Below are 20,727 nucleotides of genomic sequence, written 5' to 3'. Positions count from 1 at the left end.
AAACTGAAATTTCGACAAAAAGGAAGAATAAAAGGGACTCTACTGACAAGAGAACTGAGAAAAAAGAGAAAGAAAATAAAAAGGAACTCTACTAACAGCAATGTATAGTAAGAATGTAATAAACAAAAGTAAACAATGTCAAATTGATCAATAGAAAGAAAAAGGGACTCTACCGACGAGCATATAAAGTTTTTAGTTAAAATATAATAAATAATGAATTATATAAACAATGCCTTTTACAATTCACAATTTGCGTACTTTTTCATTCTAATACTGTTTCCTTATCAGTAGAGTTCATTTTTTTCCAGATTTTTTCAGTTTGTTCTCTTAGTATTTTAAACCTGTGTCTAAATTGTATATGATTTCTATACGAAATTCAATTTGTTCGTCAATAGAGTTCTTTATAAATAAATCTTAGTTAATTTTGTAGTTTTACAGTCATTCTGAATCGTTTTACATGTCAAGAATAAAGGGACTCTACTGACGAGCCAACTTTAATTTTGACCTGAAATATTGAAAAAAGGGGACTCTACTGACGAGCAAACTTTAATTTTGACCTGAAATATTGAAAAAAGGGGACTCTACTGACGAGCAAACTTTAATTTTGACCTGAAATATTGAAAAAAGGACTCTAATACTGACGAGCAAACTAAATTATGATGGAAAAAAAACTCTACTGACGAGCAGAACAAATTGAATTATGACAAAAAAGAACTCTACTGACAAGCAGAGCAAACTGAATTATAATGATAAAAAAAGAACTCTACTGTCGATCAAACAAATCATAAATAAGGACTCTACCGACGAGCAGAACCAACTGAATTATGATGAGAAAAAAAGAACTCTACTGATGAGCAAACTTAATTATGATAAGAAAAAGGACTCTACTGACGAGCAAATTGAATTATAAACACAAAATAAAACTCTGCTGACGAGCAAACTGGAAAAGTAAATAAAAAATGGACTCTACTGATAAAATAAAAAAAAAGAACTCTACTGACGAGAAAATTGTGAAAGAAAGTTAAAAAAGAAACTTTACTGACGAGCAAACTGAAATTTCTTCTATTAAAAATATTGCACAAGAACAAAAAAAACTCTACTGACAAGCAATATAAAATACACTATCAACCCCAAAACAGAAATCTTTATTTATAATTGTGATTTAAAGAAAAAAAAACTCTACTGACGAGCAAACTGATAAATAAAAAGAATACTACTGACAAGCAAATTGAATTATGATGAGAAAAAAGAACTCTAACTCTACTGACGAGCAAATTGAATTATGATGAGAAAAAAGAACTCTACTGACGAGCAAATTGAATTATGATGAGAAAAAAGAACTCTACTGACGAGCAAATTGAATTATGATGAGAAAAAAGAACTCTACTGACGAGCAAATCTAATTATGATGAGAAAAAAGAACTCTACTGACGAGCAAATCTAATTATGATGAGAAAAAAGAACTCTACTGACGAGCAAATCTAATTATGATGAGAAAAAAGAACTCTACTGACGAGCAAATCTAATTATGATGAGAAAAAAGAACTCTACTGACTGAAATTGTGACTTAGAATAATGAAAAAAAAGAATATACTGGCCAGAAAAAATTAATTTTGACCTGGAATATTGTAAAAAAGTGACTCCATTGACGAGCAAACTTTAATTTTGACCTAGAATATTAAAAAAAGGACGAGAAACAAATGGACTCTACTGACGAGCAAACTGAATTTTGATGAGAAATAAGAGAACTCTACTGACGAGCAAATTGGAAAAGAAAATTAAAAAGGGATTCTACTAAGAACGAAAATGAAAGAGACACTACTGATAAAATAACAAAAAGAACCTTACTTACGAGAAAACTGTTAAAAAAAAAAAAAAAAGAAGACTCTACTGACGAGCAAACTAAATTATTATAAGAAAAGGTGGACTCCACTGACGAGCAAACTCAAAAATAAAATTAAAAAAGGACTCTACTGACGAGCAAACTGGAAAAGAAGATTAAAAATGGACTCTACTGACAAACCAACTCAAAAATAATATAAAAAGGGACTCTACTGACAAACAAACTCAAAAATAATATAAAAAGGGACTATACTGACGAGCAAACTGAAAAAAAATTGACTCTACTGACAAACAAACTCAAAAATAATATAAACAGTGACTCTACTGACGAGCAAACTGTAAAAGAATATTAAAAAAAAGGACTTCACTGACGAGCAAGTTAAATTAGGGCTTTAGAAAAAAGAAGTATACTGACAAGCAATATTAATATTTTGGAAATGAGTACAATATTATTGTAACTGTGGGTAAACAAAGGGACTCTACTAGTCTTTTGATAAGCAAACCGAATCTCAATTTTGGAAAACAAATAATTAAAGTGTTATGAAGAAAAAAGGACGGTACTGACGAGAAAACTAGAAATAAGAGACAAAAGGGACTCTACTAACGAGCAAACTAAATTACCCAGGGAAAAAGAGCTCTACTGACAAACAAAATGAATTAAAATAGAAGATGGACTCTACTGACGAACAAAATGAATTAAAATAGAAAAGGGACTCTACTAACAAGCAAACTGAAATAAAATAGAAAAAGGACTCTACTGACGAGCAAGCTGAAATAAAATAGACAAGAGACTACTGACGAGCATACTGAAATACAATAGAAAACGACTCTACTGACGAGTAAACTAAATTAAAATAGAAAAGGGACTCTACTAACGAGCAAAGTGAAATAAAAAACAAAAGAGACTCTACTGACAATGCAAACTAAACTACCAAGGGAAATAGGACTCTATTGACGAGAAAACTTATATCGATATGAAAACAATAGACAAAACAATAGATGTGAAAGCATATAATTTCGACATAAAAGAAAAAAAACTTTCCACTCGCGAATTTCGAGATTTATATGGATTTTGCGTTTGAAAGGGTTAATAACCAAATAGCTAATAATAACTAATTTCTCTTTTTTTCAGTTTCAACGTTAGAATCTCTTTTTTATTTTATTCTTCAGATTTCTCGTCAGTAGAGTCCCTTTATTAGTGTATAATTTATATATATCAGAAAGTTCGCGCAACTTGCCTTAAACCAAAAAGCCACTTAAACCTATTTTAAATTTAAAAAAAACTACCATACTAACCTTTATCAAAGCGTTGACAATACACACAACAATATTAGCCTCGCAAACATTGGCACACGTCTCAACCTTATCATCATCATCATTACCATCTGTCTCCAAATCATATTTGAAACTCAAAATCCTTTCACCACACTTCGTAAAAGTCTCACCAGTATCAACAAACTTCACCGAATCCTTCAAATCATCACTTATCACATCATACAACCACTTTTCACTCAAAAACTCATCACGAGCCAAAGATTTATTAATCGTAATAGTCCGAGAGCCGACTTGTTCGTTTGCGCACTTCAGCAAACCGTTGTAGGTGAATTTATTGGCTAACGCTGTTATGATGGAGTTCATACGATACTGGATGGTAAGTAAAACTTTGTTGTCGGGGTTTGAGGTGCAAGTTGGTCGAAGAGGCTTTTGGCGAATCCTAAGGATTTAGCGTCTTTGCTTCGGACAACCGGAGGCAATTGTTCAGGATCGCCGATTAGGACAAATTTATCAGCGCTGAAAAGTGGGCGCAAAATAGTACATTGTAGGACTTGGGTGCTTTCGTCAACTATGCACAAGTCGAAACGTTTTTGTGCAAGCACAGGATGGCTCGAGCCTAAGCAAGTTACACCGACTACTTTTGCAGAGTTGTACACCTCTACCAGTTGCTCCACTGTGGTACATTTGGAGGTTAGACACTCTTCGCTCTTGGTTTGGATTTTGGGGTTTATACGCTTACTTGTGCCCAGTCTTAGGAAATCCACACCGGCCTCGTGCAGTTTCACCAACACATTGTCGACTGCCGAGTGCGTGTGGCTGGTGATCAACACAGTTTTGTCCAAAGACACCAACAATTTAATCAGGGCGACGACTGTTTGGGTTTTGCCCGTACCGGGCATACCTTGGATTAATAAATAATCCTGTGTGGTTAAGACTTTTAACACAGCACGTTGTTGTAAAGTGTTTAAGTGCTTTAAGGTATCAGCAGCTTTTTGTTTGATGGTACTGGATAACATAGTATCGTACTTTGGTGCCTCTAGATCGATAATCAAACGCCTAAGTTTACCCGCGTGTTCCGTATCATCCAACAAAGTCCCTAAATTCGTCGTATTAAATGTAAGTTGCGTGTTACTCGAGTATAAGTCCAAACAAAACTCCTCACTAGTTTTATATAAGTTTGATAAATTTTTGTACAATTGTATAAAAATTTTGGTAGGGTTCAGGGTTTGTATAAAGCCTGCGGCAACGTTGTAGCGTTTCTGAGTGCTCACCATTACATAATCACCCGGAGTGATATTTGTGTGTATTTGTTTACCCCGGCCGAAACAATGTAAAAAAGAGCCTTCGTGATGTACGACTTTACCATCGATTTTTAAACCACCTACACAACCACGTGTAAGTTCACGATGCTCCACAGACTTTGTCCACAATTGTTTGTTTGTAGACTCGTCCATGCAGTCTTCTAGGTACAAAAGTTTACACCAGGTGAAAAAATATTGTAAGTGCTTTTGTGTTAAATGTTCCAAAGCCGGTTGTGATAATAGTGTTAAATTATGTGTATCCGGTAAAGTTTTAGGTTGTAGATACGCCGAGCATAAAGTTAAGTACGGACAAGTTTCACACGCACGATGATTTATGGGTTCAGGCAAATCAATACTTAAGCGAGTCAAATCCGTTAAGCGCCCACAATTATCTTTAATATAGTTCCTAACGTTTTTTTGACTCGTATACAAATTTATCTCGTTCCTCAGCATTATCAAATCACGTTGTTCGTTCCACGTAGGCTTCACATCTTAACAACGCCCTCACGCAAATACAACAACAAACCTTTATCCACATCCACACCTAATTCCTGCAACATCATTACGTACAAAATTACCTGGCCTTTGTGCTCCGGGGAAAAACTTGCACGTCCTGTCTTCAACTCCAATGGAACACGTTTGTGCAACGTAACTTTACAAGTAACATCAATTTTACCTTTTAAACCTAACGAAGGCACCCATAAGTTCTCCTCGATATCCAAAACCTCCACAGGCTTCTTGGACATAACCTCGACAATCTTAGGCACAAACTTATCAATCTCACCATTAATCTCCTCGCTCGTAAGTTGTGAACGATACAACATCTGTATCGTACTACTTTTTTGCATTATCCCTTTCCACACGTTACGTACAAACTCATCATCAACTTTGGTATTTTGTATGCAACTTTGGTACAGCTCATGCACAAGTGATCCGATGGTCATGATTTTGCTCTCGATGTCGATGCCTTTGTATATTTCACTCAAGACTCCTTTGCGTGCACAAAATAAACCACCAACGACACTTGTACCAGATATAAGGGAGTCAGGATCGGTTACTAGCAAACCGTTGGTTGCGTTTACGATCCATTTGTTGTTGTCGTTTAAGGCTTTTATGGATATTATGTCGCCTGGTTGTAAAGCGAGTTGGGTCCAGGGGAATGATAAGGTGCACCATGCTTTATCGGAGGAGTTTGTAGTGCTTTGTAGGTGTATACACTTTGTGTTGCCGTTTGTATTTACATGCAATATGACACAACGTTGTGTGGTGGATAAGTTTAAAGTGTCTTGCGGAGCCCAGTCTTCCTCACACAAAAATGAATCTAGGTCATCGTCTAGTAAAAAGTCTTGCAAACAATTCTCTTTATCCTCGATGTCAAGTTTTAAGTGCTTTTTGTCATCGAGTGGAACTTGTGGAGACATCTTTCTTTTTTTGGTATTCGACAAGTCATCCCCAGACTTCTTAGGACTTTCTTGAAGCACGTTTTTGACTTTTGTCTCAGAATTATTTTTAACATCATCTTCTTTTTGTTTAACATTGCTTGTTGTATTATTCTTAACAAAATAATTAGAAATTTTATTTTTAGACTTGCTGGATTTTTTGTTATCCATATTGAGTAAATACATACATTTATATTAAACTTGTTGCAACATTTATAATATTAAAAGTATTAATTACAAGTGACAAATAAAAGTGCGCCAAAATTTGGCACGAGCAGTGCTAGCAAACTAAAGGTCCATTGCCAAATATAATACAACGCATTGCACAACTTGTATAATAAAATATTTAACACTTGCACAAAAAGCGTTTTAAAAAAATTCTTACAATTTTACCCTTATGTCAAATGTTTTAGGTTCACCTATTAACAATCACTAAATACATACATTTTACACAAAAACTACACGCATTTATAATTGTAATATACTCTTTAAGCCTTGGCATTATGTTTTAAACTTTGTTAACTCTTTTTATGTTTAAATTTAATAGTTTTTGTGTTAAATTTAACCCTGACGCTTATTTGTGTTTAGCACCATTGTTTTGTTAGAAACTGTCAAAACCGCTCGCTTGACAGTTGATTAAAAGTGTCGCCAACTTCAGGTGGGTTTTCTTGATAGTTTATTTTGTAGCGCGAAATTCAAATTCAAATTTTGAAAGTAATAAGTTTAAAATATTAGGAATAATTACTAAATGTATGTGGCATTTTGTCTTAAAACAAGTTGCATATATTTTCCTATATGCTTAATTAATAAACTTATCAATTGATTAATTTATTGAAAGTAATAAGTTTGCAATAATTATATTTAACTCGGTGTAAGTGACATTTAGCCTTAAGGCAAAATAAGTGAAAATTGACATAATGCTTCATGAGTGATTTATAAGTATATCAAGTTCTTATAATGTTAGGAACTGTTTAGGTTTATTTAATTTTGTACAAATTTACTATTTAACATACAAGTTAAATGAGTATTTTTTATATTTGGCTTAAAATTTTATTATGATAGATCATTGTACTTTATAAGCTAATAAAATTACCTATAAAGGTGTATATAACTAATAATAACTTTAAAAACAATTTAAGTGCAAGTCTTTAAGCAAGTTTCATTAACTTCCAGATATTAATAAACTCTTTTCATATTATGATTATAATGTTTTCTGAAAAATTATTTATTTTGAATATAAAGTTTCTGTTTTTATTAAAGATGAGATTTCCAAATTATGTCTTTCAAACAGACAAAGTTAGAATTATAATATTAGTTTTATATATTGCATTTTTTTATATCCACGTTAATATTATTATAAACTAGCTGTAAGTGGAATTCTGTCTTGAGGCAATTATGGCATTGTGCCTTAAGGCAAATTGCTGGAACTTCCCGTACCGTAACGAAATGTTTGAGGAATACTGAATGTTTTCAAATAGATTATTATAAATATTGTAACATTGTCTAATATTTATACAAATTATATAAACTGATTTGCAAAGTTGAAATTATTTGTAAAGTATATTAGAACTAGAGTCAGAATTAAAAATAAAATGTGAATTATTTTCGATATACAAAAAATTAAAAATAAAAAAAAGTTGGAACAAAATTTTTTTTTTCCAAAATTAATTATTTTGTTAAAAGAAGCAGAAAGTTCTTTGAATCATTCAAATAGGACGCTTAGTCCTCTCAAAAACTGCCATTTTTTGCACATTTAGCTCCGTATCTCCGAAATGGCTAGGCCTGCCTTTGCCAAAAACTAATAACCACTTCTCCCAATCATTACTAATTGAATGTTTTTTTAGATCATTCAAATCGGATGCCCTGTTCTCTCAAAAACTCGATTTTTATCTTCTGCACTCTTTGCTCTTTATCTCCGCAACTGCTGGACCTGCCTTTGCCAAAAACTAATCAGCACATCTCCCTATCAATAGGAATCGAATGTTTTTTGAACCATTCAAATCGGTGGATCCGTGCGCCTGAAAACGTGGACGAAAAATTGTATCCATACATACATACACACACATCCATCTTTTTTAATTAAATAAGTGTAAGTGTCATTTTGCTTTAAGGCAAGATGAGTAAGAAATCAATATAACTTTACAGATGATTTATAAGTATATCGATATTATAATGTTAGAAACTATTTCTGTTTATTCTATTTGGTACAAATTTGCTAAAAGAGCATTTTTTATATTTGATTTCAATTTTCAATAAGATATTTGAGCTTAACCAATAATTGATATATCATTATAAAGTTAATTGGTTTATCTACAAATGTGTATATTTATTTGTATGTTAACAATAATTTTAAGAATAAACTACCAAGTAAGTGTAAAAGTTTAAGCAAGTTACATTAACTTCCAGATATCTGTAAATAACATTAATCGAGTAAATCAATATAAATTGAGATTTAGCTAGTTTCATATTATGATAATGTTTTCTGAGAATCTAATTATCTTAAATATAAAGTCTTCGTTTTCATTAAAGATGATATTTCCAAATTATGTCCTTTTGATAGACAAAGTTTGAATTATAATATTAGGTTTATTGGTTGCATTTTTTTGTATCAACGTTTATATTATTATAAATAAAAAATTGTATTAGATATTAATAAAAAGCTAATAAAATTATCTACAAATCTATATATAGCGTTTAAAAACTTTTCAAACAAAATTAAATAAGAAAAATGTGTAAAGTTTTAAATTTTAATATTTACTACTGACAAACAAATCAAAGAAATGAAAGAAATGGACTCTACTGACGAGCAAACTAAGTAAAAAATTAATAAAAAGAAAATTGAAAGGTACTCTACTGAAATCAAGTAAAAATTAAAAAAGGGAACGCTATTGACGAACAAACCAAGTGAAAATTTAAAAAAGAGATTCTACTGATGAGCAAACTAAAAGAAATTAATAGGAAACTCTAACCGAGAAATTAAATTAAAAATCCTATATTCAAGAATTATCACAAATTTATAGCAAATGCTATACTAGTAAGTCAGTCAGTCGCACAAAATTAATCAGCGCAAATTCTTATCAAGTTACATCGAATGGCTTTTAAATTTTTGAAAACACAGCAGCCGTTTTTGAAAAAACATCAACTAATTTTGATACATATTTTCACACAATTTTAGTCTCAAAGGATTCAGAACGACGTGAAATGTCGAGAAAATGAACATACTAACTTTCTGCTTAAACAAACTTCTCCTTATAATGATGGAATTAAAATTTGCCCTAAATAAAAAATGTTTTTTTACACAAACGTTTATAATGCCATTTGCAAAATTATTAAAAATTAACTCAACTTTCAAAAGACTTTAATTAAACATTTAATTACCTCTTGAACAATAAGAATTGCTGCACGTAAATGTGGACAAAATACCTCGAGTGTGAAGTTCGCGCGTTTACAACCACCGTTAAGATTTGAAATTCAAATTTCAAATATATTTAAAAACAAATATTGTTTAAACGTTTATGTATCATAATATATCATTAGAAAGCTAATTGAATTACGTATAACAAATGGTTGAACTTTCAATTTGTAAACAAAGACATTCATTTTTCCCAAGTTCCTGTTCTTACATTGTTGCACTCATTTGCTAAGTACAAAGAAACGGTTCGACTGATCGTCGCACAAAATTAATCACCGCAAATACTGATTGAGTTTAATCAAATGGCTTTTAAATTTTTTATACCAGATCAGGCATAATATTTTATACAATTTTGGTCGCAAACGATTCAGAACGACTTGAAACGTCGAGAAAACAAACCTACAAAACTAACTTCTTATAATGCTGGAATTGAAATTTGCCCTAAATAAAAAATACTTTTTACGAACGTTTATAATACTATTTGCAAAATTATTAATAATTAACTCAACTTTCAATGAATTTTAAAATTGTGATATTAAAGATTAAATTTATATGAAATTTATTTATTTATTTACAAAACTTATCAATACATAACTATTATGTAACATTGCAAAAATGCATATAAGCCCTTGAAGACTCATCTTTATAAAGAAAATTCTTTATAAAGAGTCTTTATAAATAAAACTTAACACTAACCATTCTATTCACATATTCAGCGTATCCCTCTTCTCGACGGACCTCAGCTGCTTTTTCTTCATCTTCTTGATTTTGGCAACGTTTTTAATTACTTGTACGATTTCAGCCTTTTTCCTGTTCTCTTCTTGTCTCTTTAGATTTTCTTCACGCCTTTTCCTCTTTTCTTCCTTTTCTTCTTGTCTCTTTTGCAAAACGGCTCTTGAGGCTTCTTTTGTGCGTTTTAATTCTTGGCGAAGAATTTGCTTCTTTTCGAAGGATTTGCGGATGCCTTTCGTTTTCTTTACTGAGGAAAACCTGGGAAAGGGATAAATGATAGATGGTATACATTAATACACTGTACTCGACTTATATTCAAAACTGCTAGAGTAAAAATAATGTAATTAAGAAATAAATAATGACTGCATGTTTCATGATTAACATAATGAACTAAATAATTAAACATTTTGTGTAAATGATTAAGTAAGAGTAACTTATTGAATTTAAACACAAAGACGAAAGAAAATTTATATATACATATATGTAACATTAAGGTGTCATAGAATATACAACAAATTTATCTTGAACCACTTTAGTTCACAACATCTTCTACACAATTTAAACCGACAGATAAAATTTAATAATTCAATGCTTTTATTCTACAAGAACTCGGTAAACTCATAAAACCAGGAACCCTTTAGTTTTTTTACTATTTCAAGTAACATAGTCAAAAAGTGTTCGTTGAGACCTTTTAAATGATACCCCACATCATATAAACAGATTTTTGACCCGCTGTACTATTTATAGTATGACCACAATCCCATTGTGCATTTATTTATTAAATCTCTTGTAACTTGCAAACCGTTCCCTTAATATGAATGATGTATTTAGGAAATTTTTGCAGAATTAAATCAAAAACAATATTGTCTAATATTATAACAGTCTTGAACAACTCGGTATAGTAATAAATGAGAAATATAATTAGGAACGACATTTACACCTAGCTTTCATTGACATTATATGAGAATTCATTTAGTGTGCATTTATTTATTAAATCTCTTGTAGTTTTCAAACCGTTCCATTAATGTGAATGATGTATTTAGGAAATTTGTGCAGAATTAAACTATAAACAATATTGTCTAATATTATAACAGTCTACAGCAACTCGGTTTAGTAATAAATGAGAAATATAATTAGAAACGACATTTACACCTAGCCTTCATTGACAATGTACGTAGTAGGAGAATTCATTTAGTGTGCATTTATTTTTAAAATCTTTTGTAACATTCAAACCGTTCCCTTAATATGAATGATGTATTTAGGAAATTTGTGCAGGATTAAATTATAAACAATATTATCTAATATTATAACAGTCTACGACAACTCGGTATAATAATAAATGAGAAATATAATAAATTGCACTTGTACCTAGCTTATAGAAGACATATGCAAGATTTGACACAATATTAAATTGTCTGAACCGATAGATCATTTTGGTGCTTATCGCTTATAGAAGACAATAAATTATCTTCTACAAAATACAATTGTATCAAGAAAAAAATATATGGTTTGTGATCTCAGAATACTTTGTAGATTGACAAATGCTTAAAACTCATTTTTGTATTGATGTATGTAAAGCAAATTTACTTGACAAATACAACTGCTTTTACTTATTGCTAAATATAACTTATTTTAGTACATTTCTTACCTATCTCTATCAGATTTCCAAGAACGTCCAGATTTAGGTTTTCCTTTAACAACTGTAGTAGTTGCCATATTTTTATATTTCAAATATATTAAATGTATTTAAGCACACCAACGAAATAAATTCACTATAATATCAACTATTTTACTAACTTCAACAGAACTTTAGTAATATCTTAAATTGCTTCCAACAATATGTTTTATAAGCAAATGCTAACACGTGAATCCAAAATTGTTTTAGGTTATCTTGCTTTTTCTTGACATTTCAGTTTTGTATAGTGTTGCCAGCATCTATTGATAGAAAGATAGTCAAATGTAATCAAATAACTTATAAATAATAATTATTTTGTAATTTATAGTTAAAAAACATTAAATTATTGTTATTATTATATTATTATTATTAAAAAAGTGTTAATGTTGTTAATGTTTTTATTTTTAATGCAAAATATGTGTTTGTATTTTCAAGATGGACGTCTGCAAACTGTCAACCATCAACTGTCAACTGATAAACGATTCTTGTAATATATTGATTAAAACTGAACAATAATTTTAACTTAATTATAATCAAACATTAATTAGTACATATAAAGAATTTTTAAAAGTGATTTTATTTTTAAATGCAAAAATGTCTTTTTGCATTTTCAAAATGGACGACTACAACCTGTCAACTCAACTGTCAGCTGTCAAAACGATTTATGTCACAAATTAATTAGAAATGAACAATTTAATTTGAACTCAATCATAATCACCTACTAATTAATGCACCTTTACACATTTTTAAATTGCGGTTTCTATTTTAAATATTAAAAAATGTGCATTACCATTTTCAAGATGGACGACTAACAACTGTCAATTACCAAACGTCAAACTTCTTCGTGTACACCCAAAAATAAACAAACAGTTCAAGCTTATTTCATCATTCTAATTATTAATTATCATTAATCTATTACCTCTTACAATGGAGCAATACAAATCCCTAAATTCCGACCTACTAATGAGACTAGATACAACAGAATGTTCAAAAAACACAGACTCAAACGAGTCTCAACAAGTGCCCGTATGTGAACCAACAAAATTGATAAACGATAAAGATAAATTAAAAAATGCTCAAGACCTAGCGCCCCCTTACGGGACTCCTGTGCCTAAACATATACTGAGACGTGCCGGGGATTATTTGCTGGGCCCCAAACTTGGATCGAGCCCTGTTAAAAGTATTGTGCAGTGCTTGGCGAGGAAGGATAATACTGATAAATTTTATTTAATAAAAGTAAGTGAAATTTATATGTCTTAAATGTGTTTTGTATAGAATGTTATGTGCATTATTTTGTGTTTAAGATTCTGATGATGGCTGATAATATTGTGGAAGAAAATCAAGACGACAGGCAAGGCAAGATGCTTTTGCACACAGAATATTCTTTATTGTCTTTGTTATCGAATCAAGAAGGTGTTGTGCATCATCATGGTTTATTCAAGGTAACGTTAGTATAATTTTAGAACCCATTTTTAGTTTGTAAATGAAAGCTAGATTGTCATACTATGAAAAGTACTGAGGACCAAAAATGTGTTTGTATGACGTAAATCCATGTCATTGGGGTGTCATTTAAAAGGTCTCAATGAGCACTTTATAAATATGTAAAATCGTTACTATAATTCAGCATTTATTATTAGTTCATTAGTTTATTATTAACATTTTGTCAATGAAAGCTAGGTGTACATGTAATTTATTATATTTCTCATTTATTACAATACCGAGTTGTCGTAGACTGTTATGATATTAGACAATATTGTTTATAATTTAATTCTGCACAAATTTCCTAAATACATCATTCATATTAAGGGAACAGTTTAAAAGTTACAAGAGATTTAATAAATAAATGCACACTAAATGAATTCTCATACTAAGTCAATGAAGGTTAGGTTTAAATATCGTTTCTAACTATATTTCCCGTTTATTACTATACCGAGTTGCTGTAGACTGTTATAATATTAGACAATATTGTTTATCATTTAATTTTGCACAAATTTTCTAAATACATCATTCATATTAATAAAACGGTTTGAAAGTTACAAGAGATTTAATAAATAAACGCACACTAAATGAATTCTCATATAATGTCAATGAAAGCTAGGTGTAAATGTCGTTTCTAATTATATTTCTCATTTATTACTATAATGAGTTATTATAAACTGTTATAATATCAGACAATATTGTTTATAATTTAATTCTGCACAAACTTCCTAAATACATCATTCATGTTAATAGAACAGTTTGAAAACTACAAGAGATTTAATAAATAAAAGCACACTAAATTAATTCTCATACAATGTACAATGTCAATGAAAGCTAGGTGTAAATGTCGTTTCTAATTATATTTCCCATTTATTACTATACCGAGTTGCTGTAGAATGTTATAGTATTAGACAATATTGTTTATAATTTAATTCTGCACAAATTTCCTAAATACAGCATTCATATTAATGGAACGGTTTGAAAGTTACAAGAGATTTAATACATAAATGCACAATGGAGTTTGTTGTCATAATATAAATAGTACAGCGGGTCAAAAATGTGTTTATGTGATATGGGGTATCATTTGAAAGGTCTCAACGAGCACTTTGAATATGTTCCTTGAAATAGCAACAAAACAAAAGGGTTCCTGGTTTTTTGAGTATACCGGGTTTTTGTAGAATGAATGTATACATTAAATTTTTAAATATATAAATCAACATATCAATTTCATAATATATTATTAAAATAAAATTATGTACTTATATATTATTAGTATTTATTAATTAAACTACTAAATAATTATTACTGCACCGAAAATTTGAACAAAATACTTCAAGTGTGAAGTTCGCGCGTTTACTTCAACCGTTAAGATTTAAAATTCAAATTTGAAATACATTAAAAAAAATTGTGTAAACATGTATATATTATTATATACTATCAAAACGCTAATTACATTACCTACAATCTTGAAAAAAAAGGATAAACTTTAAATTCGCAATTCGCAAAGACGTTTTTATAAATCAGTTTTGTCTTATGATTCAAACGATTAAGAATAACTTTAACTTCGGAAATACAATTTTTTACATAATAATTCATAATTAAATTAACAATTATACTTTATTCTTTATTTTTTAGGATACAACACCCGAAGAAATCCTACATCCTACTCTCGGACCAATTTATTCAGGGAAAATGAAAACAAGACTGTGTTTAGTATTAGACTGTATTAGTCCACATGATTTTTGGTAATAAAATATAAATTAAATATAATATAAATATATATATATATATATATATATTTAATTCAATAAATTATTATTATTATTTTAGTGAAAAATCAGCAGCCTTAGTAAATCTTCAGCATTATGTGATTCGAGAGAAAAAATTGTCTGAACGTGCGGCCGTTGCTATATTTTATAATGTTATATGCGTAGTTGAAAGTTTACACAAGGTAAAGTATATTTATATTATATATATATATATATATATATATATATATATATATATATATATATACGAGGTGTGTTCAAAAAGTACCCGGAATTACTAATAATTAAATTTCGCGGGTCTGGAGTGTCTGATTGTAAAAATTTTTTTTTTATTGTGTTGGTATACATGCCCCTAAAGTATGATGAAATTTTCAGCTATATTCACTGTTTACTTTGTCTGTGGTAGTCGCTAAGGTTCGACGTGTTTTTCTGAGCTCGGCGATTTTTACAATGGAAGAATTGAAAAGTCAAAGAATTTGTATTAAATTTTGCGTAAAAAATGAAATAAAGTGTTGCAAAGTGCAAAAATTCACCAGATATGGCTCCGTGTGACTTTTTCCTATTCCCAAAGTTGAAGAGACCCATGAAAGGACGGCGGTTTTCCTCGATTGAAGAAAATCGCCGAGAGTGCTCAAGGACATATCAAAAAGTGAATATCAAGGGTGCTTCGAAAATTGGAAAAAACGCTGGCATAAGTGTATTATATCTGGGGGGGACTACTTTGAAGGGGACCACATTAATGTAGACGAATAAATAAATATTTTTTTGAGAAAACGAAAATTCCGGGTACTTTTTGAACAGACCTCGTATATATATATAATTGTTTCTTTTTTTTTCAGAAAAATATAGTACACCGTGACCTAAAATTAGGCAATTTAGTTTTAAACCGTAGAACAAACAAAGTCACAATAACAAATTTCTGCCTAGGAAAACATTTATCAAGAGAAAGTGACTTGTTAAATGATCAAAGAGGTTTGTTAAGACTTATCACATACTTTTTTTTATTAATTTTATATTATATAATTATATAAAATAAATATTATTTACCTTCTAGGTTCACCAGCATACATATCTCCAGATGTCCTATGTGGACATCCATATCATGGCAAACCCTCCGATATGTGGGCCTTGGGTGTAGTTTTATACACGATGCTCTATGGCCAATTTCCATTCTATGATTCTTCACCTACAGTATTATTTTCAAAGATAAAGTCAGCTGACTATATTTTACCAGTGTAAGTAGATAAAATATAAATGATACATACATATAAAACATAAAATAATTTTGCTCCTGTCGTTCTACTTTAACTGCATTTAAAATTGAACAAAGTACCTAACACTCTGAAGTTGTCTGCAGTTCGTACTGTCAACTGTTTAAATTTGAATCTTATAAAATGTGTTTATTGTTATTGTTATTTTTATTTTTGCGCAAATTATAAATTAAAGAAATGTCTAAAAAAGTTTAATCAGTTTATATTTTTGTTTTTGCGCAAATTATGAATTAAAGAAATGTCTAAAAAAGTATATTTAGTTTTTATATTCATTAAAACCATTTTCGAAATTATTATTAAGGAAAAATATTAAAAATAATTTACAGCATTTAATATTGAACAATGTACCTAACACTCTGAAGTTGTTTGCAGCTCGTACTGTCAACTGTTTAAATTTGAATCCTATAAAATGTGTTTCTTGTTATTGTTATTTTTATTTTTGCGCAAATTAAAAATTAAAGAAATGTCAAAAAAAAATTTCAATGAGTTTATATATTCATTAAAAACATTTTTAAAAGTATTATTAGGGAAAAAGTATTAAAAATAATTTTTGCATTTAATTTTAAACAAAGTACCTAACACTCTGAAGTTGTTTGCAGTTCGTACTGTCAACTGTTTAAATTTGAATCTTATAAAATGTGTTTCTTGTTATTGTTATTTTTATTTTTGCGCAAATTATAAATTAAAGAAATGTCTAAAAAAGTTTAATCAGTTTATTTATTAGTTAAGACCATTTTCAAAATTATTATTAGGGAAGAAGTATTAAAAATAATTACTGAATTTATTATTTAAGGGGGTCTTCCTATGTGACGGCCTGTTTTTTAGGGATATTTTAGAATTTTTTTTCTACGACCAGTAAATAGTTAGAGCTTCAAGTTTTTTATCATTTATTAATACATATTTGGACAGTATAAATATAAAATTTCAGCTAAAAAAATTTAGTCCAACTAGAGTTACAGCGCTCTAAACACCCCCCCCCCCTCAAAAAAAAGAGCTCCCACTGTCTCCACGATTCCGGCTGATCGGCTTATCTGATCAAAAAAAAATAAACGGCGTTTTAATTTGTAGGCTTAAAAACACGGAATGAACTACAATCAAATAAATACAAAAAAAATTGGATGTTTTATAGACATTTGAAATAAAAGTTGCAAATTAGGCGGTTTTTTTTTTGTTTTTTTGCTATAAAAAATCGAAGTTTTGAAATTTTTGATTGATTGAACGCTTAAATATATTGAATGTGCCCTGTAAATTTCAAGTAATTCGGTCCAGCCGTTTCTGAGATACAATGGAGACAAGTTTGAAAAACACAGTTTTGAGAAAAACGCGTTTAAAGATAAAATGATCGTTGTACTATATACTATATGTATACTTTTTAAATGGCTGTAACTCAAAAACTATTTGAGATATCGATTTGAAATTTTAATATGTTATTTTTAAAGGAATAATCTACCGAAATATGAAATAAAAAAAAATTCAATTTTTTCAACTCATCACATAGGAAGACCCCCTTAACAAAGTACCTGACACTCTGAAGTTGTTCGCAGTTGGCGCTGTCACTTCATTTTTGACCGTTGATATTTGAATTTATGCTTTCATAATTAAGAGATAAAATCTTTCATAATTAAGAGATAAAATTAAGGGACCGATTCTGCCGCAATGTTATGATAAGTTCATGTTATGAAGAATTTTCCATAGTAATATAGACAAAAGTTATGCGGTTGGTGTTCAGTCAGGCGAATTTCTCAGGTTTTCTCATACAAAACATAACCTAAAAGCCGCACAAATGTCAAAAAAACGATGTTAGATAAGTGTGTGTTTCTGATTCCTCTTAGGTAAGATACGAGTGACGTTGCAGTTTATGTTTAAAACGCCGGAATGAACAGCAAATACATGATATTTTGACAGCATTCAGTATGATTCATTCGCATAATGTATGGGGAGTCGGAGAGTAACATAGCCATCCCGTAACATTTCTCTGTTATGCGCAGAATCGGTCCATAAGTATCAATAAGATAAGATTACTGCTTATTATTATTTTTGTACAAATTATAAGTTAAAAATGTCTATAAAACTTTGCTTTATATATTAATTTAAATTATCATTAGATCATCATTATATTGAAAATCGCGAGAATTAACACTTGAAATTTTTTAAAATTTAAAATTGCAAGTAATTTGTTGTCAGATAATGTGAAATAAATTATACATATATATTGTAATCACTACTGTAATCCCGCTATTAATATTTCTCAAAATTATAGTAAACATCAATATGTTTTATTAACAACTAATCAACTATTTATGTCACAGATTATCTAATCAATTAACTATCTAATTCAAACACCCACACACACACATATATGTATATATATATATATATATATATATATATATTTATTTATTTATATATATATATATATATATATATATTATTTTTTTCAGGGATGGTAGGGTATCGAACAGTACCCTAATACTAATAAGACAATTACTAGTGCTGGATCCAGATAGAAGATACACTGCCACAAAAGTACGAGGTGCTCTTGAAAGTATTATTTTTTCAAACAGAGGACCAAATAGTGATATTGATATGCAAATTGTACCAGATATTGATGATAATGACACGAAGGAAAAACCCAAAAAGGTAATAAGAAGAAATTTTGAGAAACTAAATATATTATTAACTTTCCAAATCAGATTCTGTAGAGTTCTCCTTGTCTTTAAATATTATTTGTTCGTGAGTAGAGTTCTTTGTTTCTAATCCATACAGAGCACTTTGGTTGAAATAGCAATTGCATTTGTAAAAGTTTTAGTTTGCTTGTCAGTAGAGTTCTTTTTTAATTTACTTGATATTATTATCATTACTAGAGGATTTTTTAAACTTTAAGTCATTAATTTATTCTAAATTGCGTTTGCTCGTCAGTAGAGTTCCTTTCTTCACTTTAAAATCGTAGTTTATACGTCAGTAGAGTTCCTTTTTTCTCTTCAAATCGTGTTTGTTCGTTAGGTAAATTCCCTTTTTTTCTCTCTAAATCATATTGGTTCGTCAGTACTGTTCTATTCTACTTTCCTGAAATTGAATAAGCTTGTAAGTGAAGTCCTTTTCTCAATCGTCCTTAATTCTGATCTGTACAGAATGTTTAATTGTGATTTTACTAATTGCTTTAGAAACTTTTTTTCAAAAAGTTTTCAGTTTGCTCGTCAGTAGAGTTCTATTTTACTTTCCAAAAATCGAGTTCGTTCGTCGGTGAAGTTCCTTAATTTAATTTAAATCGTGTCTGTTCGTCAGTAGAGTCCTTTTTCTTGTATATACTTGTCAGTAGAGTTCAATTTTGATCAATTTAGTCGATCATGTTTGCTTGTCAGTAGAGTTCTTTCTCAGTAGAGTCATTTTTCGCTCTTCAAATCGTGCTTGCTGGTCAGTAGAGTTCTTTTTCTCTTCATGTCGTATTTGTTAGTTGGTAGTTTCTTTTTTTATTAATATTTTTTAAACATTTCTCTTTATTATTTTGCTCATCAGTAGAATCCCTTTTTGTCTTAACATTTATACAAAAACATTTCCCTTTAATATTTTGCACAAATTGAATTTGCTTATCAGGTGACTTAACATGTCTTATTTACTTTATTGATATTTTTATAAGTTTAAATTGTTAGTCAGTAGAGTCCCTTTCGAAAATACAAAAACAAAATATATTTTGCACGCCAGTAGAGTCCTTTTTCTCTCTTATTTTGCTGCATTAGTTTGCTCGTCAGTAGAGTTCCTTTTTGCATAGAAATTTTCCAAGTGTTTCTCTTAAATATTTTTAACAGATTTAATTTGCATGTCAGTGGGGTCCCTTTTGTCTTTTATTCCAGTTTGCTGCTTTTTGTCTCTAATTTGAGTTTGTTCGTCAGTAGAGTCCCTTTTCTATTTTATTTCAACTTCGTCGTCAGTAGAGTTTCTTTTCCATTTCAATCCAATTTCATCATCAGTAGAGTCCCTTTTTGTTGCAAATTTTTAACTTATATTATGATTTTCAGTTTGCTTGTCAGTAGAGTTCCTTTTTATTGCAAACCGATGAGTAATATGAATTTCAATTTGCTCGTTTTTGCTGCATATTCATGACTAATTTTATTTATTGCAGTTTGCTCGTCAGTAGAGTTCCATTTTATTTTTTCTCAGATCAGTAGAGTCCCTGTTTTGTTGGAAGTTGCAAATTGTTCACTAACATTATTATTTTCGGTTTATTCGTCAGTAGAGTCCTTTTTTTGTTACAAATCAATGACTAGCATTATGAATTTCGGTTTGCTCGTCCCGTTTTTTCTCTCTTATTTTAGTTTGCTTGTTAGTAGAATCCCTTTTTGTCCCTTTTGTCAGTAGAGTCCCCTTTTCAATTTCATTTTAGTTTGCTCGCCAGTAGAGTACTTTAGTTACTTTAGTTTGTTTGGCAGTAGAGTCCTTTTCATTTTATTGTAATTTGTCAGTAGGGTCTCTTTTCTATTTTAACTCAGTTTGATCGTCAGTAGAATCCCTTTTGTCCAATAATTTAAATCATT

The 20,727-nt window shown here is 29.9% G+C and overlaps 3 protein-coding genes across 3 annotated transcripts in view; 2 read left to right on the top strand and 1 right to left on the bottom strand.

Annotated features, from left to right (window-relative positions):
- LOC113378436 (serine/threonine-protein kinase 40-like) overlaps positions 1-2,986 on the top strand; it is an 11,989-nt gene extending 9,003 nt beyond the window's left edge. The window contains 1 exon segment of the mRNA XM_026618967.1: positions 2,975-2,986. Within this exon segment, the coding sequence (XP_026474752.1) occupies positions 2,975-2,986 (12 nt within the window).
- Positions 2,987-9,903: 6,917 nt separating this feature from the next.
- On the bottom strand, positions 9,904-11,864 carry LOC113378858 (coiled-coil domain-containing protein 86-like). The gene is made up of 2 exons (XM_026619483.1): positions 11,650-11,864; positions 9,904-10,259 (listed from the first exon to the last, which is right to left on the bottom strand). Exons 1-2 carry the CDS (start codon positions 11,715-11,717, stop codon positions 9,974-9,976), a joined length of 354 nt encoding a protein of 117 aa, XP_026475268.1. The 5' UTR covers positions 11,718-11,864; the 3' UTR covers positions 9,904-9,973.
- A 580-nt stretch (positions 11,865-12,444) lies between these two features.
- On the top strand, positions 12,445-19,798 carry LOC113378433 (serine/threonine-protein kinase 40-like). Its single transcript, XM_026618963.1, has 8 exons — positions 12,445-12,912; positions 12,981-13,118; positions 14,791-14,900; positions 14,986-15,106; positions 15,764-15,896; positions 15,979-16,159; positions 18,637-18,835; positions 19,790-19,798. Exons 1-8 carry the CDS (start codon positions 12,604-12,606, stop codon positions 19,796-19,798), a joined length of 1,200 nt encoding a protein of 399 aa, XP_026474748.1. The 5' UTR covers positions 12,445-12,603.
- The last annotated feature ends 929 nt before the right edge of the window (positions 19,799-20,727 follow it).

The sequence above is a fragment of the Ctenocephalides felis genome, unplaced genomic scaffold, assembly GCF_003426905.1.
Source record: "Ctenocephalides felis isolate EL2017-DRISC unplaced genomic scaffold, ASM342690v1 CF-g0.4_SCAFFOLD_01886, whole genome shotgun sequence".
In the NCBI taxonomy this organism is placed as follows: Eukaryota; Metazoa; Arthropoda; class Insecta; order Siphonaptera; family Pulicidae; genus Ctenocephalides; species Ctenocephalides felis.
This window is presented reverse-complemented; position numbering and strand designations above follow the sequence as displayed.